General features: G+C 49.4%; 1 protein-coding gene across 1 annotated transcript in view; it reads left to right on the top strand.

The window, feature by feature from the left end:
• The window catches only part of Gabbr2 (gamma-aminobutyric acid type B receptor subunit 2), a 335,072-nt gene that overhangs the window by 183,331 nt on the left and 126,350 nt on the right, over positions 1–25,391 (top strand). The window contains exons 5-7 of the mRNA XM_051187733.1: positions 6,615–6,680; positions 11,088–11,288; positions 23,763–23,999. Of these exons, the coding sequence (XP_051043690.1) occupies positions 6,615–6,680; positions 11,088–11,288; positions 23,763–23,999 (504 nt within the window). The remainder of the gene's footprint in view (positions 1–6,614; positions 6,681–11,087; positions 11,289–23,762; positions 24,000–25,391) is intronic.

Below are 25,391 nucleotides of genomic sequence, written 5' to 3'. Positions count from 1 at the left end.
TTGGCCAGAAAATCTACCAGCAGGTCAGCAGTGGCAAAGAGATCTCAGGGCCCACCAAAGAGGCGAGGACAGAATCCTTCACAGCTTGGCACTCACATGTCAGAAGAAGGTACATTCATTTCCTATGGATGCTGGGACAAAGCTATATGACTACGAACCACACAGATATATCTTTCTGGCTGGAAGCCAAGTATGTGTCTTGGTGGGCTAAGATGGAGTTGTTCCCAGAGATGATTCATTGTGTCTTGAGGAGAGGGCATTGTGTCTGTGCCCTGTCTAGTGGTCTCCTCCTCTGTCTTCACAGCTACCTATTGTCACTCAGCCTGCCTCTCCATTTATAAGCATCCTTGTGAAAAACACTGAGTCCATCCAGATCATCCCAGAGAACTCTCTGTTTCAGATCTGCTGCCTTAATTCCTCATGTCATGGGGCATTACACCCCGCCCCAAAGGCTCTGGGACAGGGAGGCCTCTACTCTACACAAAGATAGCCTGATGGTACACCCTCCCAGCCTTTGCTCCATTGGAAAGCCCTAGCCAGGATTGGTTACTCCTTTCCCTGACTGTCCAGGAAGGCCTTGGTGGGGACTGCTCCCCCTTTCCTGAACTAACATCTGTTCAGGCAGTATGCCCAGGCCAACCTCTGGAAATAGATTTGCTCGGGCCCTGAGAATGCACGACCAAAGAGTAACCATGGTGCATTGGCCCCCGAGGCCAATTTTGCTCAGAGACATGGAGAAGAAAGAGCAGTATTTTTATCCGAAGCCAGATATATTATTGGAAAGCTAAATATACACGAGTTAAAGGAATGTCACATGTTGCCGGTGGGCTGCTGTGGGCTGTCCCCTTTCCACACTCTTCCTGGATGTGAGGGCATGTTTCCTGCTTCTGTGTCTTTAGGGGTATGTCTGGTGGAAGGGGGAGGAAAGGTCCAAGGCAAATTTTGGTTAAGTAAGAGAGTATTCATCCTGTAGTGTATCAGTCTATCTGAGCCTGGTCTTTAGAGATAGTCCTGGCTGTTCCTTCCAGCTCATGCCAGGCCAGCCTCTAGTAACTTGGTAGTTCGTGTCACCTCATCCTTTCACAGTGTGGTGTGTAGAATTGTGGGTTTTTTTTTTCCCATCAGCCATATAGTAAAGGGAGGGGACCTACTTGAAACTCCAGATGACCTAGAGGTCAGTGTTGGGTGACCCCAACCTTCCTTGCAGGACCCCACACTCTGGTGGCAAGAAGGCTGTCAAGCTGTGCTGGGACCTCAAGGTGCTCACGTGCAGCCTGTCCCTTTCATGGTTCAGGACAGCGTGTGCCACTCATGTGTCTCTCTTCTGCCTGGCTTCTCCATGAGTGGCTCTTCAGACTTAATGCTGAGCGCTGCAGCCCAGGCCAATTGGGGAAGGGGTTGTTGGCTTACTCAGCCTGGGAGCTCTAGGCAGGATGTGTGGTCAGCACTGAGGTTCTGGGGCTACACTTGGCTGGCATCCAGAGGTATGCCACCACTTCCCACCTGTGTGTTATGGAATCCAGAGTTGAAGTCCCCTGGATCTGAGCCTGGGGTGCACTGGCTTGGTTTTGTGTGTCAACTTGACACAGCTAGAGTCATCAGAGAGAAAGAAGCCTCAGTTGAGGAAATGCCTCCATGAGTCCAGCTGTAAGGCATTTTCTCAATTAGTGATCAATGAGGGAGGGTCCAGCCCATTGTGGGTGGGGCCATCCCTGGCCTGGTAGCCCTGGGTTCTATGAGAAAGCAGGCTGAGTAAGCCATGATGAACAGCAGGAAAGCAGCTCCCCTTCATGGCCTCTGCATCAGCTCCTGCCTCCAGAATCCAGCCCCATTTGAGTTCCTGTCCTGACTTCCTTTAGTGATGTACAGCAATGCTGAAGTATAGGCCAAATAAACCCTTTCCTCCCAAACTTGCTTTTTGGTCCTGGGGTTTCATTTGCAGCAACAGAGACTCTAAGAGACTGGGGATTGTGTGAAAGTGGCTGATAGAGCGTGTAAACTTAGGAGAGGGCTAGAAGCAGGGTACGGCAGTAAGGGGTTAGCCTGGAATGCTAGCAGACACCCCATAGATCTGGTATCTACACGGGACATGTTTTCTCCCCTCGTCTGTTGACAGGTGCTGTCTGCCTGTACATATAGTGTGGTCCCCTCATCAGCTGTAAGCACTTTCCAGAGAAGGGACAAAGAAGGTAACTATGGACATCCATGCTATTGCAGCTTAGGGACCAGTGTGACCCCAACATCTACTGCTGAATCCTTTGAGCCCTAGTAGCTCAAGGTGGCTGTGGCAATGGTGTCTCTCTCAGGAGAGGGCTGAGGTGCCACTTGCCAGACAGATGGAGCTTGAGGGTTCCTCCTGTGCTAGAACCTTCACAACTGGAGTCAACAGCATTCAGCGCATTGGGTGGTCATTGAGAAGTGGGTGATTTTTAGGTCCCTTAAGGATCCTGGAGATGATGGGGTTCTGGACAATGGATAAAAGAGGATAAAAGAAGAAAGGTCATCTACCCTGGGCTAGGGCATGTTCTGTGTTTTTATGGGGGTTCTGGAAATTGCGAGTCTGGCTGTGAGGATCTAAGAGGACCTGGGCAGTGCCCCTCATCTCCATGGCTGCTTCATTCCAAATGCCCTTACGGGGCAATGGCCTCATAGAGTATGAATGCAGGTCTCTTGTAAGCATTATACCAGGGACCATCCGTCATGGAAATTGTCACCTGTTCTGACACATCCATCTTCACTCCAGGAGGCCCCAGAAGAGTCTGGTCATGAGAGCTTGGGACTTGCCAGTTGACACCCTCAGCCATGGTCTTGTTCTTGGGAGATCACAGCTCTGTTCTGCCATTCTTGCCTGCAGGGGCAGGCCTGGCTCTTCCTCCATTTGCCCTGCACTTACTTATTTAATTTTCAATGCAGGGGTTTGAATCCAGGGCTTGATGCATGCTAGGCAAGCTCTGTACAACTGAGCAGTGGGCTCTCTCTCTGCAGGCTGGCTTTGAATATGTAATCCCCCTGCATTAGCTAAGATTACAAGCCTGCTTCATCAAGCCTTATTCTCAGTACTTCTTATACTGCCCCAGGCCCTTTGATCAGGAATGTGATCTTCAGCTATGTTGGTGTTGTGTGTGTGTTGGCCAGAGATAGGACCATTGCCTACCTGGATTTTATTTTTCACCTTCTGGGCTTCCAAGAAGAGGTCCATGTTCTGAGCAGTGACAAATGTGGTTCTAGAGCTTGTGATGGGTGTAGTGTGTGTGTGTGTGTGTGTGTGTGTGTGTGTGTGTGTGTGTGTGTGTCTATCCCTCCTCCATAGAACTTCTTACTCCCTGACCCCAGAACCCACACACAAGTGCTACTCCAGAATGAGTCCCCCTTGAATGCCACCTTAATCCCTGATGAATTGTGTCCCATCTGAAAAGTAACCCAACACTGCTCTTAAGGCAGCAACTCCCTAAGGACCAAGTTTCCTCTCACTTCCTTGGCCAGGCTTGTTCTCCGAGCTTGGAAACAGGCCCTAGCCCACTCTCCAGAAGCATAGTAGACAGGAATAGCTTTCTGCCTCAGGGGCTTCCTGGTTCCCAATAGTGTCTTTCTTCAGGGCCCTCTGAGGGTCCTAAGAACCAGAGTTAGAGTCCAGCTCTGGATGCTACACAGCTGGGGATAGCCATTGGCCTCTTTAGCAAGTGGCTTCCTGGATCCATGATTCCTCAGGCCCATCTAAAGCTGACAGCTTGAGAGCCTATAGCCAAGTGGTCCTTGCAGCATAGTTGTCATGGAAACAGGGACACTAACTGAACTAAATGGAATGGCAGAGCTGATTGCTTATCTGTCAGCAGGTGGTGAGTTGGTCACCATGAAGATGTGGGTCCTTGGTCCATTTAAGAAATGTATATGTGAACCCAGTCAGTACCAGGCCACAAGACTAGGTGTCAGTACAATGACAACCATGCCTATCAGCTGAGCATGGGGTCCAGTGCTGTGCCAGCATCTTCTCCCTACAGCAGGCCACAGTCATGGTTATCACTACATGCATCCTACCCTGTACTGGCCCAGAGGCCAGAGGGTCAGGAGACAATTTAAAAAGCAGATTTGGGCCGTGATGGAGGGGAGTATAGGTGACCTTATCCCAGAGGAGAATGGCTACTGGGCTTGATGAGTCAGTGACATGGCAAGTAAGCGAGCCTGAGCTAAGACAGGGGGTGAGCAGTTGTGATGCAGGAGAGTAAAGGAGACAGAAGTATACTTGGGTTGCACAGCTTGTACAAAAGAGGGAATAAAGTGGGGGGGGGAGCGTGGATGCATGGATGGATGGACAGACAGATGGATGAGGTGGTGGGCGGATGAATGGCAAACAGGCATGTCTGTGGAACTTTGGGTAGTTCTTTATTACTCCATTGAAAAGTAGGGGGAAAGTGATGCAGGAGACAGTTTGTGACAAACTTCAAGCTCAAAAGAGTGAGACGGTGCTTGATCTACCTTGGGGAGCCATGTCCCATCTCTTCAGTCAGATGTGGAGTCCGCTATGACTCTGCCTCCTCTGTAGAAGCCACTGCATGTGGTATGGTGAAGGCAGGGGTCCGGCTATTCTCTAGGGGAGAGAAGTGGTAACCAAAGCCAGAGCACAGGGCCGCAGGGACAGACTGGCTCTGGAGCCGGCGAACAGGTGGAACCAGCAAGCTGAGGGGCTGGGACGTGGGAGGGGAAGGAGAGCAGCAAGTGGAAGATGACTCCAGTCTCCAGCTGGACGAGTGGGAGGCTGTGGTACCCACTCCCAGGAATGGAAGCAGGAGGAGGAAGGGGCTTGTTAGAGGAAGATGAGGGTTCCACTTGGGATATGCAGAATTGCAGGAGCCAGGAGACACCAAGAGAGGTGTTCTGTGGAAAGCAGAGGATGAGTGCAGCAGAAGCTGAGGACAGAACAGAGTACCAGGGGTTAGATCTGAGAAGGGCAAACGGGGGGAGGGGGGTTGATGAGTGGCAGCAGGATGCCAGGGGGAGCAACCTGAAGACCAGAAAGCATCTTGTGTTGTGATGAGGCACCTGCATCGCAAGGCAGGGCAGGGAGGACAGTGCCTGTGTCAAATGAGACAAAGATACAGGCTTAGCAGACTCATAGAGCTGGGCAGGCATAGAGCTGGGATCAGAACCCCATTTCTCCTGCTCTGAAACCCAATTGTACCATGTTTAGCAACTGGGGTTAACAATCCAGATGCCCAAATAAACCTGCAAGACGGATGAAAACATGATGGAAGGATAGAGACAGACAGATGGACAGATGGCCACTGTTAGTAGCAAACGATGTAAAAATATTTCAACCAGCAACAAGGAGGCTGGTGAGTGCCTGGGAGCCTATCCACAGACCGGAGACATCCTGAAACTTTTTATAGTGCTGCAGACTGCTGAGACAAAGGCTCGCCCTCCTCCAGTCTCTGTGAACGACCCTTTAAAGTCCTTCTCTGAGCAAGTGTGGGGTTTTGTCCCTCCCCCTCTTCTTTCCATTCTTTCTTGTGAGCGAAGGCTAGTTTTAGCACAGGGCTTTCTCTATTTTGCTAACATACATGATGAGTAAGATGGACTCCAAGTCAGCACTTTCCAATTTTAAAAAACGCTTAAAATTGATCTTTAAAGGAATACTTCCTGCCCACCACCATCAGAGGCCTGGGGTGTCTGGGGAGGACAAAGGCCAGCAGGGAGATGGTGCCTCCTGCAAAGCTGGGTCCTGAAAAGCCACAGGACAAGAGCAAGTGGCAGTCTGTACCCCTCTGGCCTCCAATGGCAGGGCCCAGGCTGAGTCCCAGACCCCAGAAGGCAGCCAAGAACCTCAGGCAGGTGCTTGGTAAATGTTTGGTGAGTGCATGAGTGAGGTTCATGTGCTTTGCTCTGCAACACACATCTGTTAGCCAGCACAAAGCAAGGTAGAGCCTGCAGGTAAAAATCAAGATGAGCTGGGGGAGTTACAAGCACATGGCTAGCTGGCATTCACTGGGTGCCTGTTGTGTGCCAGGCACTGTGTTAAGCATCTCTTGAAGGGTGCTTCACTCAGTTCTTCCAGAACTCATACGAGGGAGGTGCTACCACTGTCCCCATCTTTCAGAGAAGTGAAGCTGAGATGAGAAAGGGAGGTACCTGAAGTCACTCGAGGCTTGTTGATGGCACTGAGGATTTACTACAACTCCAAAACATCCCAAAAGCTATGAACTGGGGAGTTCTGTGAGCTCAAAGGCTATCTCAGGGGACTGACTATCAAGGGACTAGAAAAGTCTAAGACTTTTGGAGTTTGTAGCTGGCTTAGGTCCTGCCTCTGTCACCCTCCTCTGGCCTCAGTTTCCCTGTTGGTCAAATGAAAAAGAAGATTCAAGATATCCCCGTTCCTTGTTAAATAGAGCAGGGAGACTGTGGCATGCTGTCTTGGCTCAGAGTCACCCATGAAACCAGAGACAATAACTGCAGATCAGCCAAGAGTTGCATAGCCAGTCTCTGGGGGTGCACAGCCCAGGGGATCTTCACCTCCCTCCCTGTTGGCAGAGCTCTTGACTGTGAGTCTGGGCATGGAAGGGTCCCCTGATGCTGGCACTGAGAATGTCATCACTCACCTTCACACTGTCTTCTGTCCACAGGGGAATGACGTGCGGATCATCCTTGGCCAGTTTGACCAGAACATGGCAGCGAAAGTCTTCTGTTGTGTAAGTGAGATTCCATCCGGGCCATACGAGCCCTGGGTTCACCGAGCATCTCAGCCTGGAGTAAGGCCTCCTGGGTTCAGAAGCTGTGCTTAGAGCAGGACAATCGTGGGGGAATGGCGATGCTGCAACAGTTCTAGGACTTTACTGAGTCAGTGCAGGATACTCCAGACTCGCCCAAGGGACTCGGGCCCTCCCTGCCCTGCAGGCAGGTTCAGAGCTGGCAGCTGAGGACACACTGCCTACTCTGAGGACCTGCTCAGTAGCTGTGTGAGAGGTGAGGTTGCTTCTCTAGTGTCCTCAGCCACCTCATGAGTGGAGCCCTAAGCCCTGAGTCCTGGTGCTGTCTCCTCGTGACCTCCTTACATATATGTTAGGGGTTCCACCCAGGAGCCGTGTCTGTTTCCATGGCTGCGCTTGGCTCCCCTTCCTCCCCTCGGGTCAGGAGCGAATCCACCGAGTGACAGCCCAGTTACATGCGTCAGCATCTACCCCTGGCTTTTCTGAATGAGGACATTCTTGCTGTGAGGTCTAGTGAGGGGCCACAGTTCTCTGTTCTCTTGTCCATAACTTGACTGAGGTGTGGACAACAGGCATATAGGAACTGTAAATTCATCATGACAGAGACGAGGTGGGAAGAACACAGCATGCTGAGAATGAACTAGAAGGTGAGACTGAATGAAAAGATGGAGGATCCCAGCAGGCCCAGGAGTGACAGAAGAGGGATGTCTAGAAGCCAAGGACACAGGTTACCCTAGCCTACCACTCAGGAGCACCCCAGGAGGAGACTGATGGGGTGATGATGGGAGGTGATGCTGGAGTCCGGTGACCACCTGAGGCTCCATGGCTGACAGGTAGATAGAGACACTGGCATTGGGCCCCTACAGCTTCAGTGCACCCCTGAAAAAGACAGAACAGTTACCCCACCTCACTATCTCACAGAGGACATTAACTGGGACAACATGAAGCCTGAGCCCCAGTCCCCAAGGCCCCCTGCTCCTCGTGTCTGAAGGCAGGCATGATGGAAGGGAACTGTGGGAAAGGACCCCACAGGGGCCTGAGCACCAATGAAATGGCTGCAGTGTCCAATCCTGAGGAAGAAGCTCAGAATAGGCCAGCACTGACTCAACAGTGTCTCCAGATTCAGAAAGCCTTGTCTTCCCCAGGAGAGCCCAGAAATGGATTCTCTGAATGTGCAAGCAAGCTCCCGCATGGGGAGGCTCTGGAAAGAGGCTGGACTTGACCCCCACCCACCAACTTCCCTAGACCTTTGGAAGCCTTAGTGTCCATCAAGAAAGAAATCAAAGGGCTCTGGGAGAAAGTGATGAATAAAAGAGCCTGGCTATGGGCCCAAGGGAGGTCAGTTCCTGTGTGCTGTGAACACACACAGCGGCCTTGTGTGCTGGCTCCAACTCAAAGCCCTGTGTGGCTGAGGCCCTTCTTTGTGCTGAGCCAGAAAGAAGTGGTTCCAGGAGCCCTGGCATCTGCTTTGGGCCTTCCAGCTGGGTCTCAGGCCACAGGCCCAGGCTGGGCTCCATCCCACCTCCTCCCCTCCTCCTGCCCTGCCTGTGTTCTAGAGAAATCTCTGTGCTAACAGCAAGGATTTTCTACTCACAGAGAAGGCTTTGGGTCTGTGCCTCTTGGGCACCAGTGGCCTGAGAGGGTCTACCAATGTCCTCACTCTCAATGGAAAGCACAGGTGATAGACAGGGACCTTGAGACCCTCCTAGTCCTAGAGTGGGAGCATAGGGAGGCAAGCAGAGACCAGCACAACTTTGGCAGCCAAGATGTCAGACCATAGCAGAGGTAAGCAGCACCGTGTTGTGTCCCTGAGCTTGGAGCAAGCCAGTGCAGGATCTATATACAGCCCTGGGCAGTGCTGGCATTAGCCGAGGTGCAGTATCTGTGGTTCCCCTCTGCCAGCTGTGTGTTCTTAGGAAGGTTACTGAACATCTCTAGTCTCTGATGTCTCTTGTCTAAAATGTGAGCAATAATGGGGGTGTGGCTTTTAACCGAAGCCACCCCCGAGTAGGGCCATTGTCCCAGGTGTTCCTCTGCTGTCATTACTGTGGCTGGGACCTTGCAGAAAAGGGAGGTATTCCCTCTTGCATTGGAAGTGGGGGAGGCAAAGGGAGACCTAATAAAAAGTAAAAGTTGGATTTTGTCAAAAGAAACATGCATTCCCACCACCAGAGTATGCACGGAGCCAGGGTGGTTGAGGAAGCAGAGAAACAGTGTGTTAGTCAGTACTGCTCACCACCGTCAGTCGAGCACAGTTCATCATCAATGAAGTCAGGGCAGGAACTCAAACCGGGCAGGAACCTGGAGGCAGGAGCGGCTGCAGAGGCCATGGAGGATGCTGCTTACTGGCTTGCTCCTCATGGCTAGCTCAGCCTGCTTTCTTACAGAGCACAGGACCACCAGCACCACCCACAGTGGGCTGGACCCTCCCACATCAATCACTGATTGCTTGCAGCCTGATGTTGCGGAAGCATTTTCTTAATCAATGTCTGTCCCTCAGAAGACTTTAGCTGGTGTCAAGTTGACGTAAACTGCCCAGCGCAGGCGCCCTCTGTATCCTGGCCCTGGGTTAGCCCTGGAGGTCCCAGGGAAACAGACACAGCCCCACCCTCCATCTCCAAAGTGCTTGGTATCCCACACAGTGGCTCTTCATGCTGGGACTAGCACTGAAGCCCTCCCCCCAACACACATGGCCACTCCCACCTGACAGTGACCAGGGTGACTGAGCCAGGCCACGCCCTTCCTGTGAGCCTGTCTGTGGATGCTTGACCCTGCCTGTGGTTCTGCGCTCCACGGGGAAAAAAGCAAGGGACTCAGGGACAGGCAATAAGGAAATGAGCAGGACTTTTGTAGAATGATAAGGGTCAAGGGCCCCATGACCCTTGGTTGCCCAGAGGAGGAAGATGGCAGAGGAGAAGACAGGAGGGTCAGTAGCTGGGAGCTAGGACAGCGTGGTTGAAAGGGCTTCAGGCCATGAGCATCGGCACTGCCTTCCCCATGAACCAGGCTTCTGTCTTCTGGAAAGTTCCTCAAGGAGCAACCTAGAGAGACCATGGGGTCTCCACACACAGCTACCCTACCCTGCTGCCTCCTGTACACTGTGCAGCTCACAGCCCAGGTACTGGTAACAGCCCCTAGTGTCAGAACAGGGCCTTGCATTGATCCCTTGTTCCCAGTGCCTCCCTCCTATAAACAGGGGAGCCTTCAAGATCAAGGAAGCTTCCAGAAAGAGGAATGTGACCCTAGAATCATGCACCTTTTTCTCGGTGCCTGTATTTAGGGAAATTCCTCACCTTTAGCTAGGCAGTCTCCATCTGCACAGGGAGGTAACGGCATACATCAGCTAGCCAGACTGTGTGTGCAGGCAGCCACAGGCAGCAAACAAGAGACTGGACTCATACAGCACCTGCCATTGATGGAGTGACTGAGGTTTTGGGGAATTCCTCCTGTTCACAAGTCTAGTCCCTCCCAGAATGATGGTACCACTTGTCATCCCTGATGCACTCTGGGATCACAAGTTCAAGACCAGCCCAGGCTTCCCAGTGAGACTCTATCTCCAAAACAAAACACCCAAGTCTTATTCTTGGGCAGAACCCTGCATTATCTTCCTGTAAACAATGTTTCTGAAGCTGAACCCTGTTCACCAGAGGGCCCCCAGCTGCTGCTTGCTTTTGTCCAGCTGTGAATTTGTTATGCTTGTGAAAGATGGATTCTCTGTGCCCGCCACCAAAACTCTGGCTGGGGCACAATTAGAGTGTAGTCACTAGAAGAATGAGCTAAGGTTTCATCATTGGAAGCACCATGTCTGTGGGGGTGGGGGTGGGTGGCATTGAAAGTCTGGTAATGTCAGATGACTCTGTAGAGGACACAGCTGAAGGACTCTTTAGTCAATGTGCTAGTCTCCCTACTGCAAACAGCTTTGAGAACCCTGTTGTAGAAAGAGTGATGGCACCCGCCTTTTGCTACAATGGCATCCTTGGTGTAAGGTTCCTTTTAGGTTAAAAACCAGAAAGGCCACGCTTCTTCCTCGTGGGTGATGAGAACTTCGTGAAAACCTGTGCCCTTTTCCCTTGGTTCACCAGGAAGTTCGTGGTGAAGCACACTACTCTTACCTGCCCTGACAGAACCTTCCACCTGCTTCTCTATGAGTAGTTCCCTCTCCCTCCAGCAAACAGAATCCCAGTTTCTCCAGGTCTTGGGCCTTTATGTTTATTTGGGTCTGTTTTTATTCTGCCTGATGTGCAAACACCATCTGAGGTCCTTAGAATGATAGAGGGAGAGGGCCAGCAGAAGTCTGCACACCCTCAGGGAGGAAGCAAGGCTCTCCCACCCTCTCCTGGCATCCCAAGTCCTGCTGATCCTGAGTCTCTCTCTGCCCATCTCCCACAGGCCTTCGAGGAGAGCATGTTCGGCAGCAAGTACCAATGGATCATCCCAGGCTGGTATGAGCCTGCGTGGTGGGAGCAGGTGCATGTGGAGGCCAACTCTTCACGCTGCCTGCGCAGGAGCCTCCTGGCCGCCATGGAGGGCTACATCGGAGTGGACTTTGAGCCCCTGAGCTCCAAACAGATCAAGACCATCTCAGGGAAGGTGAGTGTTGAGGTTCACCCCTCTTGGCCAACCTGGCTTATTCTGTTGGTGAAAATTGACAATGTGTCTCAGGGTTGCTGTGTGCTCCAAGAAGTCACTTGACCTCCCTGAGCAGCAATACTTGGAAATGAGGGTAGCTGGCTGCCTGTCCAACCAGAAAACATGAGGATCCAGCAAGATGAGGATGTTGCAGGCCAATCAGCTGGGGCTGGGCCCAGCCATGCTTCACCACAGGGCAAGTCTCTACCCCCTCCCCCCAGGGCTTGCAGGGTTGATGGTGGACATTATAGTGCAGCTGGCATCCATTGTTGGAAGCGGGACCTTTGTCAAGGGACCCAAGTCCTTGGAGGTGAAAACTTCGTCATTAGGGTCATGCCCCTGCCTTGGTGCCTCATGGGGCTGGCAGTATGAAAACTTCCACTGATCCTCTCAGAATGAGAGAGATGACCACAGCTGGCCCTGCTGTCACATACCTATGATCCTGGCACTCAGAAGTGCTAGGCCAGCCTAAGCTACATAGGAGTTTCAGGCCAGCCTAGGCTACATTCATAAGATCCTGTCTCAAATAAAGATAGAAAAAAAGGAAGAGGCCACAGCCTAGGTGAGACCCACCATCCCACCTCTGAGCAGCAGCAAATCCCATACCACCCGGGTGGTGTGTGCCTCTCCGACACCCTCTGTGCCCAGAGTTTGGTTCTTGCTTGTTTGTTTATTTGTTTTTAAGACAGGGTTTCACTATGTTGTCCTGGCTGGCCTGGAATTCACTGTGTAAACCAGGATGGCCCTTAAACTCACAGAGCTTCATTCACCTGCCTCTACTCTCAAATTCTGACATTAAAGGCATGAGCCACCATGGCCCCCTCCGTTCAACTGCAGGCTCTTACAGGCCCAGTCCATTTCCTGGGGAAGCTTCATAACCAAGTGTAGATAAATGTTTTTATTCATTATTTAATCCCAATCAGAGCCACCTCTCCACAGTGATTTATTGGTTTGTCAAAAACCTAGCAAATCATTAGGACAGGTTTTGTAAACAGCTCTTTAGATCATGTTGGCACCTGGCTAGAAAATTCTGGAAGAAATATTTTCCTATCGAAATCTATGTGCTCAGAAAAAAATAAGTGAGACATTGAGGAATGTACAGAAATAACTCTCATTTGGGTAAATGTTATTTTTATGGGTGTCAAAGTTTGCAAGTTATTAAGAGTCTTGGAACCAGAGTATACTATATTTTAACTTAAAAATAGTGAAGTTTGAGGAAAATGCAAAAACTAAGGGGAAAAAAGAAATCCCAGAGGCAGACAGGATATTAACCAAACCAAGCCTTAGGCAGTGAAAGCCATAAAGGTCCTCAGGAGCCCTCTGATGCTAAGTTGGGTAGTTGATGCCTCAGAAGAGTCTTGATGCCATCTGAAAGCATGACGTCATCACCCAGGGCAGGAACTGGGAGGCAGAACTGAAATAGAAGCCCTGGGGAGTGGTGCTGCCTGGCTTGCTCCCCTGGCATCCTTAGCCTGCTTTCTTATCCGGCCGAGGACCACTTTCCAGGGGCAGCACCCACAGTAGACTGCGTGCACACACACACACACACACACACACACACACACACACACACACACACATCAATCAGCAACCAAGAAAATGCACCACAGAAAATCACCTACAGATTAATCTGATGGAGGCATTTTCTCAACTGAAGGTCATCCCTCTTTCCAGATGGCCTGAGCTTATATCAAGTTGACAAAAGCCAACCAACACACCTATGGAGAGGCTCCTGTGCCCAGTAGGATTGAGGGGACAGTCACCGGGGGGGGGGGGGAGAGACTCCATTCTAGACACTGAGATTAGTAGAGACAGGAGTCAGGCCTCTGATCCTGTGGCAAGGCTGTCCTGGAAGCCACAGGTGACATTTGTATACACAAGCCTGAGCCATCTATCTCATGGAAGTCGCGGACAGCTTGTTTGCTGTTGCGTGGTGAGCCTATGATCGACAGGGGGCGAGTTGTTTAACCTCCCCTCTTACCTGCAGTACTTGTGACAAGGTCTCTTCTATAACTCAGTGAAGACTTGAGGCAGCACAGTGGGAATGTCTCAGTCTGTACCCAACACACAGAAGGTGCTCATTAACATTCAGGTCGAATACTGTGGCAGGAGGTTCATGGGGAAAAGCTCACAGCCAGAACTGTGGGATTAGGGCAGTGAGACTGCTATAGATTTTCCGGACAGTACAAAGTTATCCTTATGTCCTTCCCAGACAACACCACTACAAACGGCAGCCACTCTCTAACTCCTACAGACAGCTGCTCTTGGCTTGTGTGAAGTCTTGTGGGCCTTTCCTCTTCCCTGTAATATATCTGAGTTAGTGATGCCGAAGGTGTTCCATGTTCCGTGTTGCATAGTATTCCACGATATGACCCTCCAATCCCCCCATCCTGCCTTGAGCAGACATGAGGACAGCTCAGTTTAGAAATCTTACCAGTGTGCATCTCTGAGTGATTGTGTGCTTTTGATGTCCCTCACCTGCAGCAAGTGCTCTTAAATTTCCGTGTTGTTTGACCGCGTCATCTGCACACAGACCTACTCCAGCTGTTACTGGGATTGTACTGACTGAAAATCAAAGTCTGGAAAACGCACATGTTAGTCATAGAGTTGTTCAGTCTAGGAATCCTGTGATTTTGCATTTTCCCCCTCTCATTTCTGAGAACTGCTTTGTGCTTCTCTGGGTGGGGCTCTTCTGTGCATTTTTCTGATTTGCTCCTGTCTATCTGCTGTGCTGTGATGGATGCTTGCTCGCCCTGATCTTGGGTGTGGAGTCTGGTGGAACTTCTGAGTCACAAAATGGGCATCTGTTGGCTCTCGCAGATGCTGCCAAGCAGCTTTTTAAAGTGGATCCACTAACTCACACGCCCACCAGCAGTGAGGGGGACTTCCACTCTGTGCACAGGTTTGTGAGCACTTGGTGCTGTCAGCTTTTTAATTTTAGCCAAGCTAGTGGGTGGGACGTGGCATCGCACTTTAGTTTTACTTTGCACCGATGGAATTGGACATTCCATCGAGTCTTTTTCATGTGTGCGTACACCTGTGTGTGAGGGTGTGCGGGTGGAGTCAAGGCAGCAACTTCAGGTGTGTGTTACCCACTTCCTTTGAGGCAGGGTCTCCTGTGGGCCCGGAATTCACCGAATAGGATAGACTAGGTGACCAGCAGGACTGCCTGCCTCTGCCTGCCCAGGGCTGAGATTATAATAAGTAGGCATCACCACATCCAAGGTTTTATGTAGGGGATGAAACTAGAGTCCCGGTGCTTGCACAGCCAGTAATCTTACTAAGCTGTCACCACCCATTCTCTCCTGTCTTTTCTGTTTGGTTTTAGCCTCTTTTGTCATTGTCTTTTGGGGTCTTTCACCCGCTTTTCTACTGAATCCCTGCCTGGCTGTTGTTGACTTTTCTGTTTGTTTCTTTCTTTCTTTTGTTCTTTGTTTTTTGCTGGCTCACTAGTGGCCCAGAGATAGAAATCCCCTCTGTGTTCTCCCTTGAGACGTCTATGAGAGACTTTTCTCTCCACCACCCCCCTTGTGACTTACCTCTCACTCTCTTGGTGTCTTTTGATGGATAGAAATTCTTCATTTTAGTGCTCAGTAGGTGTTCAGCGCTGCATTTTGCCCTTCTTAGCTCACCCAGTTAGGCCGTTAAGCCTTCTACCTTATCCTGTAGTTTTGTTCTGAATCATGTTAAATATCAAATGTGCATGAAAATGATTATATGTATGTCTACAGTAAAAATCAATATTTGCTTTGTCTTCCACATGACAAGTAATTGACTGGGACCATTTAGTGAGAGGGCCCTTGCTGCCCTCCTCTCAAGCCATGCTGTATGACTCCCATCATGAACCTGGCACCCGCACAGGGTGGCCCATCTCTGTACTGCCCACTGTCTTCTATGGCCTGTCTGTCTTTATGCCACTGGTCAGGCCATCTTGATCAAGAAAGATATAAGACACAGCCTGGCGTCTGTGGGTGTGAGTCTGCAATCTCTAATCTTCATTAAGGTCTTCTAGAGTGTTCTTGGCCAGATGTTGGCTTTCATGTGTGTGTACTTTCCTACATGCACGTCTTTCTAGCATTTCTGTTCTGTTTAAGGCCATTCTCTTTCTGCCTGAAGAATCTCTCCTGATTCTTCTTAAGCTGTCCTCTACCAGGCACATTCTCCCCACTCCTAGCTGCGTTAAGTGCCCTTTGCTTCACCTTTAATTCAGAGTGTTTTCTTACCAAGGGGTAGCCGCTAGTTCACTTGTTGTTCCCTTCCAGCTTCATGATGTCACTGTCTCCCTCCAGGCTTCCATTATTTCTGTTAAACCAGCTAGCACACATTGGTCTTTTAACAGTGTGCTTTGATCAGGTGATGTGTGCACACGAACACACACGTGCATGTGTGTGTGCTTTTCTTTATTAGACTCCACGGGGCTCCAGAGGACTTCATGACTGCATGAGCAGGAGTGTTGGGAAGGAAATTCCAGGTCTCTACATTTCTGCTTTCCTCCTCTTTTCCTTACCTTTCAAGACAAAGAGCATACCCATGATATGCACTTCCAGGGTATTCCATGTGTTTCTCTTGCTTCTTCTCTATTCTCTGTCCCTTCCTCGCCATGCCCCTGAATAGTAACTACTGGTCTATGTCGCTTCACCTGCCTGCTTTCTGCTGCTCAAACCCACTGCCGCCCCCACCCATCAAGTCTGTTACTTTGGCAGTTGCGTTTTCATCTTTAGAATTTCTATTTTCTCCTATTTACATTTATTCCTTTATAGCTCGCAGTTCCTTGGTGATGTTTTACATCTTCTCATCTATTTGCTTGAATACAGAAGCCTTTCAAGTTTGAAAGTCCAAGCCTCATAACTTCATGAGTTGGATTTCTTGTGGGATTATTTCTAATACCCCTCCTTTTCTATATCTCTGGTCATAACTAATAGACTTCAATAATGTGCAATGCATGTGAGAGATTGCTACGGATCCAGACAGTACCATCTTTCTTTTCAGTGAAAAAAAAAAAAACCCTTATTTTTTAACACAGTCGGGGTGGAGATGGTTCCATTATTGGCTTTGGCTTTGCAAGGCCTAGTCTGTTTTAACTTATCCTTATTCCCGTGGTCAGCCCTTCAGCATTCTCATTGGAAACCCTGGGGTGTTGACTGACACTGGACTCTAAATAGGACCCACCCTTCTGGTGCTTTTGCCTTGTTTTGTGGCCTCTCACTTTATGCAGCGTAGCTATAAAATATTTCAATGAAAATGTCTCTTGTCATGTCAACCTCATGGTTCACATCTCACTGCCCAGGCAGCCCTGAAATGCAGTCTCTGGCTTCCCACAGAGGATTGCCAAAGGGCCTTGCCCAGTGCTTCCTGATCTAGCCTTAGCTGGACAACTTCCTGCTCACAAACCTGCCAGCGCCTCAGCAAGGAGTCTGAGACCACCTCAAAGCATCTCTCCATGAAACATGGTCCCTAGGGTCCCAGCTGGCTTCTTGCCTTTCCTTTCTCCTTCTTCCTTCCTTCCTTTCTTCCTTTCTTTTTTTTCTTTCTTTCTGTCTGTCTCTCTGTCTTCCTTCTTTCCTTCCCTCCTTTTTTCCTTCCTTCCTTTCTTCCTTCCTGTCTGTCTGTCCATCTATCTGTCTTTATTTATTCATTTATTTATTTCTCCTTTTTTGAGATAGTCTTGGCTGTGCTGCTCAGACTGACCTTGAGCTCATGATTTTCCTGTCTCAGCCTCCTGCATGCCAGGATCCCAGACATGTGCCACCACCTGGAACCCTGCTCACTTTCTGATGTCTGAAAAGAAGCTGTTCTTTGTTTTAAGAAGCTATTTTTGTAATGGATATTGTTCTCTGTTCTTTTCGCGGGCTCTTTGGTCAGACAGGAGTTTTTCATCACAGTCACAGAACTCCAAACTAAAACTATTCAGCTTGGCAGGAGAATGTCATTGGCGGAAGGGATGTCCCTGTCCTTTGCTCTATGGGGAGCTGCATGGTTTGAGAAGGAGCAGACATGTTTTCAGTGGCTCTGCAAGGTCCTGAAGCTTGCTGAAAAAGAGTTACCAGGAGGAGACAGATGCCACCTTTGGACCCAGAACCACCTCAGTTAGGAAGGGACTCAGAAAATACTGGGAACTTTCTGTTGAGAGGTCCCAACAACAGTTGTAGGAGGACCTTCATAGTCTGTGCATATTTCAAAGCTGACATTTAAAAACTGCACACATCTAACTGGACTCCTTCCCTGATGAGGAAACACAAGCAGCCCTGCATTCACATTTAAGCCACCCTAGGGACCAGCATCACTGGAGTGTGGGAGGCAGTGTAGGAAGTACATCAATGAAGCCCTGTGAACCAAACATCCCCCAGGGAGAGGTAGGCATCAGAGCATGAAGGAAGGTGTGTCCTTGCCCCTCTCTTCAGTCTGCAAGGCTTGATTCTCCCAGGAAGCAATGCATGGCAAAAGCAACTCAAGGAAGGAGGAAGGGTTTCTGTGGCTGGCAGTGCGGGGTCAGCCCATCACAGCAGGGAAGTCATGGTAACAAGAGTTTAAGGCAGCCATTCGCATCACATCTGCAGCCAGGAAGCAGAGAGAGATGAACACTCTGCTGCTTAGCTCACTCACGCCTTCCTTTTTACTCAAGCCAGGACTCCAGCCTATGGCATAGTGCTGTCCTCTTCCCACCCTTATAAACATGGGCGAGTCTACATCCTGTCACTCAGATGATCTTTATTAACCGTGCCAGCATGGTTCTGCTGGAATCACAAACTCACGGTGCTGAGCCACCTGTTACCTCTGCAAGCCCATGCAGGCTAGCCTTGGAGCTCAACCACTCTTTATAACACATTTTCAGAGGGAAATATGTTCTGAGCCCTAAAAACTGCCTCTCAAAACACCGAAATCCAGACTGTGATTAAGGGGAACCATCTATGCAAATTTATTTCTCAGAAATTTCTCCCCCTTTGTGATAAACATAACCTCTAGAAGAACAACAGCCAGGATGCCTTGCCAGCTGAACAATAGAGGCCAGCTTGAGTGTAGACATTCCTTGTCTCTGGAAATCATGAGAACTTGTCCTCCAGATGGCCTAGCATCACCTGGGAGGAATGGTAAATGGCCTCGGACGTGATGTAGTAGGAAAGAGGCAAGACCCACATCCAGTCCTATCCCAAACCTCTGCTCAAAGAGACACCGTGGGCAGCCAGACCCTTTGTCCCCATGACCATGCTCCTCATCTCCCACAACAACAATAGAAGAAGAAAAATAAAGTAGATAAAAATGGAGATTTGTAAGTGATTCACATAAAAAGTAGATATAGAGGCCTGTGTTGGTCCCAAGGCCAAGTCAAATAAGCTGTATAATCTCAGTCCTTTTATGGTCCTTACACACAGATGCAGGTGCAGGTGCATGCACACACACACACACACACACACACACACACACACACACACACACTATATAAAGAAAGTGGAAACATGTAGGCAGTGAGCTCCTGTGGAGGCCACCCTGGGCCTGTTCACTTCAGGCCTCTATCCCACCCTGCAGTCGTCTCTCTTTCGTTGCTATGACCACACACCTGACAAGAAGGAACTTAAGGGGAGATGTATTTTGTCTGACAGTTTGAGGGAACACAGTCCATCATGGTGGGGAAGGCATGGCAGCCAGAGTGGTTTGTGGCAGCGATGGTGGGAGCCTGTGGTCTTGCTTGTTCATCTCTTGGCTGCCCACCAGGAAACACAGAGAGAGGCCTGAACTGGAAGTGGGCAAAGCTATAACCCACAAAGCCCACCCCCTAGCCATTCACTTCCTACAGAGAAGCACCACCTCCCACAGTTTCCCACAGCCTCCCAAAACAGAGCTGCCATCTAGGGACCATGTGTCAGAATATGTGAGCAAAGTATGTGAGTGAATAGGGTATATTTTTACCTGAACTGTGACAACCCCTGACTTTTAGAGGATCCCAGACAACTTAGGGTGCTGTCTAAAATATCATATGACTGAGCCGTTGGGTAGAGTAAGTGGAATTCTAGATGGATGTTGTCATGGTCTCAATACATGTGTGTTAAAGACTTGGTTCCCAGGAGGGTACTATTGGGACATTATAGAACCTTTGGGAGTTAAGGCCTAGTGGGAAATTATTAGGTCACTGGAGACCTGCCCTGTAAGGGAAGTATGGGACATAGTCTCTTTCCTCTTTCTTCTTGACCCCTGATCCATGAGGTTAGTGGCTTTGTTGACCACACCCCCTCTACCTGATGAGGTTAGTTTCTTTGTTGACCACACCCCCTCTACCTGATGATGTTAGTGGCTTTGTTGACCACACCCCCTCTACCTGATGATGTTAGTGGCTTTGTTGACCATACTCCCTCTACCTGATTAGGTTAGTGGCTTTGTTGACCACACCCCCTCTACCTGATGAGGTTAGTGGCTTTGTTGACCACACTCCCTCTACTGATGAGCTACCACACCACAGAACAGAAGTGGGGCCTGCCAATCACCAACTGAAACTTCCAAAGTGAACCAAAAGAAACCGTTCTTTTCTTAAGGTTATGAACTCAGATATCATGTTATAGTCACAGAAAGCTAACTGACACAGGTGTCCCACCTTGTGTGCATGTAGGGAAGGATAGTCAAGAAGACAGAAGTGAGAGGGTCTCATTCCTCTTATGCTTGCAAGTTCCAGGACAGCCTGAACCCTGCCTGAAGAAACAAAATAATAATAATAACAATAATAATAATAGGAATACTCATCTAGGTAGATTTACACACTTCTAAAAATATCTAAGAGCTAACTTAACAACCAGAAATAGAGTCTTCGTTTTTCTCTGGCTACTGTGACAAAATATCCGAAAAAAGCCACTTAGAGGGAAAGGTGTATCTTGGCTCAGAGTCCCAGGGCATAGTCCATCATAGTGGGAAAGCCACAGCAGCAGGGGCTCGAGGCAGCTGTCAGGAGAAGAAAGCAATGAACACACACTCAGCCCAACCTCTCCATTTTATACACAGACCCAGGGAGTGCTCCCACCCCAGCTAAGATAGATGATCCTCTCACATCCTCCCAGGCATGCCTAGAGGCCCATTTGCCAGGCGATTCTAGATGTTGTCAAGTTGATACACAACACTAACCATCATGTAGACCCAAATCACATTTAATTTTTTTTTTAATCTGTGTATGATAGCCCAGGTTAGTAGCCCCAGCACTTGTGAGGTTGAGATCAGAGGCTTCCAAACTCAAGGCCTGATTGTGTGGAGGGATGGAGTGGTGGAGGTATCTCTGTGGTATAATGCCTGCCATTCTGTGCATGGAGATCAGTGCTCAGCAAACATGGCTACAGTATTGGCATGAACACACACACACACACACATGAGCACAGAGAGAGGGAGAGAACCAAGCAATAAAAAACTGGAAAAAGAGCAAGATGATTTAAAACAATTGACTGAAAGATCAGGCCATCACAGCAGTAATGTGGTATAAAGAAATTTACCTCAGAAGTAAAAACAACTTTTAGTCATTATTTGAAAGGAGCTCATTCTACTAGAAATAAAATTTTAAAGTAAGAGAATATAATATGTTTTCTTGGCAAACTGACAATGTTTCTTATTAAAACACCTATTATTGAGGATGCTGGGAAACAGGTGCTTTCAGACACAGCAGCATGGCACCTTTCAATATCAGGGAGCATCATTTATCTCCATAGTGTGTGCAGAGGCATGTCCCTCATTTACGCCTGTGATGTTTACATTGGTGTGTCCATGCATTTATACCTGTGGCGTTGGCATAGATGTATCCCTGCATTTATCCCCATGGTGTATGCATAGGTGTGTCCCTGCATTTATACCTGTGGTGTATGCATAGGTGTGTCCTTGCATTTATCCCTGTGGTGTGTGCATAGGTGTGTCCCTGCATTTATACCTGTGGTGTGTGCATAGGTGTGTCCCTGCATTTATCCCTGTGGTGTATGCATAGGTGTGTCCCTGCATTTATCCCCATGGTGTGTGCATAGGTGTGTCCCTGCATTTATCCCTGTGGTGTATGCATAGGTGTGTCCCTGCATTTATCCCTGTGGTGTATGCATAGGTGTGTCCCTGCATTTATCCCCATGGTGTGTACATAGGTGTGTCCCTGCATTTATCCCTGTGGTGTGGACATAGGTAAGTCCCTGCATTTAGCAGACAGCACAGCTGAGTCCTATGTATGTATCATGTGATTCTGGGGACCACTCAGCGACTGAAACACACTATGTCCCGACCCTTGGGTGCCAATGCCAGCATGAAAAAACAGAGACCAACCAACAGGCCACTCAGGAGTGGAGTGCTAGAAAGAATAGACTCCAGCTCAGGAGGGTTGTTCCAGTGACATGATGCTATGTCGTGTTCTGAGTTGGGGGAGTTTTCCGATGGACATAACCAGTGTGAAAGCCCTGGGGTATGAGGGAAATCCATGTGACCTCAGCACCTGGAGGGCTAGAAAAAGAGAGAGCTCCTCATGCTGGGTAGCTCCCCAGGAAGACTGCACTTGGCCATAGAGGTGCTGGCACTTTGTAGTCCTGCCTGGACAGAGGTCAGGACACACAGGGATGTGAGATGGTTCAGTGTGTGAGGTATGGATGCAGAAGCTAAGCTGGCCCAAAGCCCTGGTCTCCCAGGAGCTGACGTCAGTTCTGCTTGGAGTTAGGGAGACAAGTAGGGAAGTGGTGGATGGGGATGAGTGACAGGTAGAGACATCTTGGGTTTCCAGAAGAGCCTGAGACTAGAGGGAAGACTATGGGCTCATTGCTGGACATGCTCCACTGGCACAAACAGAAATCCCGCAGGGTCACAATAGGAAGCACCTGTTCTGGGGTCTTGTATATCTGCCTGGGTGACTGTACCAGAGACCCTACTTCTCAGCATGGTGGGTTCCATGCATGTAAAACCCCTTGACCTTTGATTGTGCAGATCCACCTTCCCTGCCTACTGGCCAGGGACAGTTGTGCAAGCCACGGCCAGAGAGCAGCAACAGGATGGAGACACTGTCATACCAACCTCTGCATCGCTTGGCCCATCAGGTGGCACAGGGACATTGGGTGTGTTGACTGTCTCTAAGGCCCCTTCTGAGTGTTAACTGATCAGGAACCCTCAGAGGGTTTCCCCAGGTGGCTGTGATAACGTTTCCCACTGAGGAGGTTGGAAGGAATTTGAGAATGATCCATGGAAGAGACTGAGGTCCAGGGTTCCCCAGGTGGCATCATGTAGAAGGACAAACTCAGGTCCTGGAGTAAAAGAGTAACTTCAGGACTTTGTGGCCAATCAAGATGCTAATGTCACCAGTGGATTCTTTTATAGAATTCAGCAAGGAGTTGGGGACAATCTGTGGTTCAGTGTCAATCTACTCACAGATCCTATGGAGCTTTGAAGGGGCAAGTAGAAGGCACAGATTGTGCTTGCTTGGATCTGCCTCAGAGCATATGTTCCTAGAGGGCCTTACAGGGCCCTGCAGGGCTCAGAATCCACAGGGCTGTGAACACAGAACTAGAACCTTCTAGAATCTCAACCTGGTATATCCATCCTATACCCAGCCAAGGACAGCTATGAATGCAGCCAACACAGAATCAGTCAGAAGCTTAAAACATTGAGGGGCTGTGCGATACTTTTTGTGACTTAATCACATGGTCTGGATTGTGAACTTTTTTGTAGATGGCGGTATCTTATCAGAAGGTAAAATGTTGGACCCATCTCCTAGCCCATGCTCTGAATTCCTTGCCCAAGTCCTAGAGCCATTTCCAGAGCCTGGGAACCTGTGGCCTTACTTGGCTCCAGTTCTTAGAGATGACCAACTATTGAGTGGTCAGAGGTCCCTGAGGCTGAGGGCAAAGGACAGAGAGAGCCCATGAGCTTCAGGCTGAAGACAGTGGGAAGGAAAGGGAAGGGAAGGGAAAGGAGGAGAAGGAAGGGGAGGGGAGGGGAGGGAATGGCTGGACTGCCCCAGCAAGGCTGACTTTCTCTATGCACTGTCTGGCCAGAAGTTCTGAGGAGCCCCAGTGCTGAGTTCAAATTCTGTCTTTTAGATCATTTGGAAGGCATGTCTATTTTTGGTAGGAAATTGAAAACAATTCATTGAATATTTTGTTGACTTGATATAGCTTCAATGTCTAGGCCTGGTAAGTGGGCTCCCAGGAGTTCTCCAGACCCAAGCCCTGCAAACATGGGGGATCCAGAGTTAGGTTGCATTACACCCTATGTTTAGTCTTCCAGGCAGTCAGGGCTATATCAGCCCTGTCATTCACTGACTCTGTGACCTAACCAAGTCAGTGTCCACTTCTAGAATGGCTGCCATTTGGAAATCATTATAGAATTAAGTGACAGGATGGACGGTGAGCCTAGCATTGTGATGGGCACACAGCGGACTTGGAAGAGTATCAGTATACCTGGTGTGCCTACGGTAACTTGATCTCCCCCATCCCATTGCTCTTCTAGACTCCACAGCAATATGAAAGAGAATACAACAGCAAGCGCTCAGGTGTGGGGCCCAGCAAGTTCCATGGGTATGCCTATGATGGCATCTGGGTCATTGCCAAGACACTGCAGAGAGCCATGGAGACCCTGCATGCCAGTAGCAGGCACCAGCGGATCCAGGACTTCAACTACACAGACCACACGCTGGGCAGGATTATCCTCAATGCCATGAACGAAACCAACTTCTTCGGGGTCACGGTCAGTTCCCAAGTCTCATGGGCTGTTTCCTTAGTGCCTTTGGGGGTCATACAAGGCCAAAAGAGGGGCTGCTATGCCCCTGTTGATGTGTGCTTTCTTCTCTAGGTAATAGAAGGACCGTCCTAGGAATATTGAAAGGAGGTGTGGGGTGGGTAGGCTCTTTCACTGGGGAAATACCTCCATGACTCACCAATAAGAAAGGATAGGTGTCTACAAGGGTAGGTACACTGTGTCACCCTGTGTCTTTACTTATGAGTGGAGTGGCCTTCTTTGAACTACAGACTTTTCATTCACAAAATAGAAACAATGCCTCTGTTTGCAAAGTAGTTAACAAAGATTAGTCCTTGTGTTTGGCCTGGAGGTGCAGCCCTGTAATCCCAGCTACTTGAGAAGCTGAGGCAAAAAGGTCTCAAGTTCAAGACCTGCCTGCCTTACAGAGTAAGTTCAAGACCAACCTGACGAACTAATTGAGACCATTGCAAAACCAAAAGCAAAAAGAGTCCCAGGAACATAGCTCTGGGTTTGAATGCTTGCCCAACATTCCCAGAGCCCTTAGTCCCCAATCTCCAGTACAAGCCAGAAAAGTCCTTGGTGTGGCAACTGCTAATACTGATTGGGAGGAGTACCTGATCTAAGCTTCAAGTTTTTCTCTGGGGAAACGCAGACGGTAATGCATGCCTGGCATGCACACTGGAAAATTAGCCCTGATAAAACTCAATAGTTCCCGAACATTCACCCAGGGGTTCCATGCCATCCCTGGACCCTGGGCATTGTATAGCTTCTATCCCATCGTGTATGTCTAGTGCTGGAACCCAGGAAAGCCCAGCTGTTGCTACTGTCCCTAGTAGTCCTGTTGTTTAGGTCCCATGAGAGCAGGTGCTGTATTATACCTGTTGAAATGGCCAGCCCTGAGCTCACAGCTTTGTCATAGGCAGCTAACCAGAGGAGGAGCTGGGACTTGAGTGTGGGTCTAGGTCTTCGTGACTGCATGGCATTGCCTTCTGGAGATGGACATGGTACTCTGACTGCCCTGTCTCTCGTCTTCCTAGCAAATACAGGAACTTTGCCTGAAGTAGTGAATGGATGAAAGTGCTATCCTGTGTTCTGTTGAACTCAATCAATTAGAGATCAGTCCACCATGGGGTAGTACAATGAGATGAGAGGAAGGATCGTGCATTTCTTAAACATTGGGTTTGGAAGATGTTTTCAGGTGGCTGGCGGTATGTCAGGCAGGTCTTACAGGAGCTGAGAGTGTGTGCAGCGGTGTAGATATAGGGTGGGACCTAAACAAAGCTGGCATGGAAAAGTTAAAAGCATTTGGCACAGGGGGAAACTCCTCCAGCCTACAAGGGTGTTCTTGACCTATGTAAAAAATTCAGGGACAGCGTCTCA

The sequence above is a fragment of the Phodopus roborovskii genome, unplaced genomic scaffold, assembly GCF_943737965.1.
Source record: "Phodopus roborovskii unplaced genomic scaffold, PHOROB, whole genome shotgun sequence".
Classification (NCBI taxonomy): Eukaryota; Metazoa; Chordata; class Mammalia; order Rodentia; family Cricetidae; genus Phodopus; species Phodopus roborovskii.
Note: the sequence above shows the minus strand (reverse complement) of the source record. Positions and strands in the feature narration are given on the sequence as shown.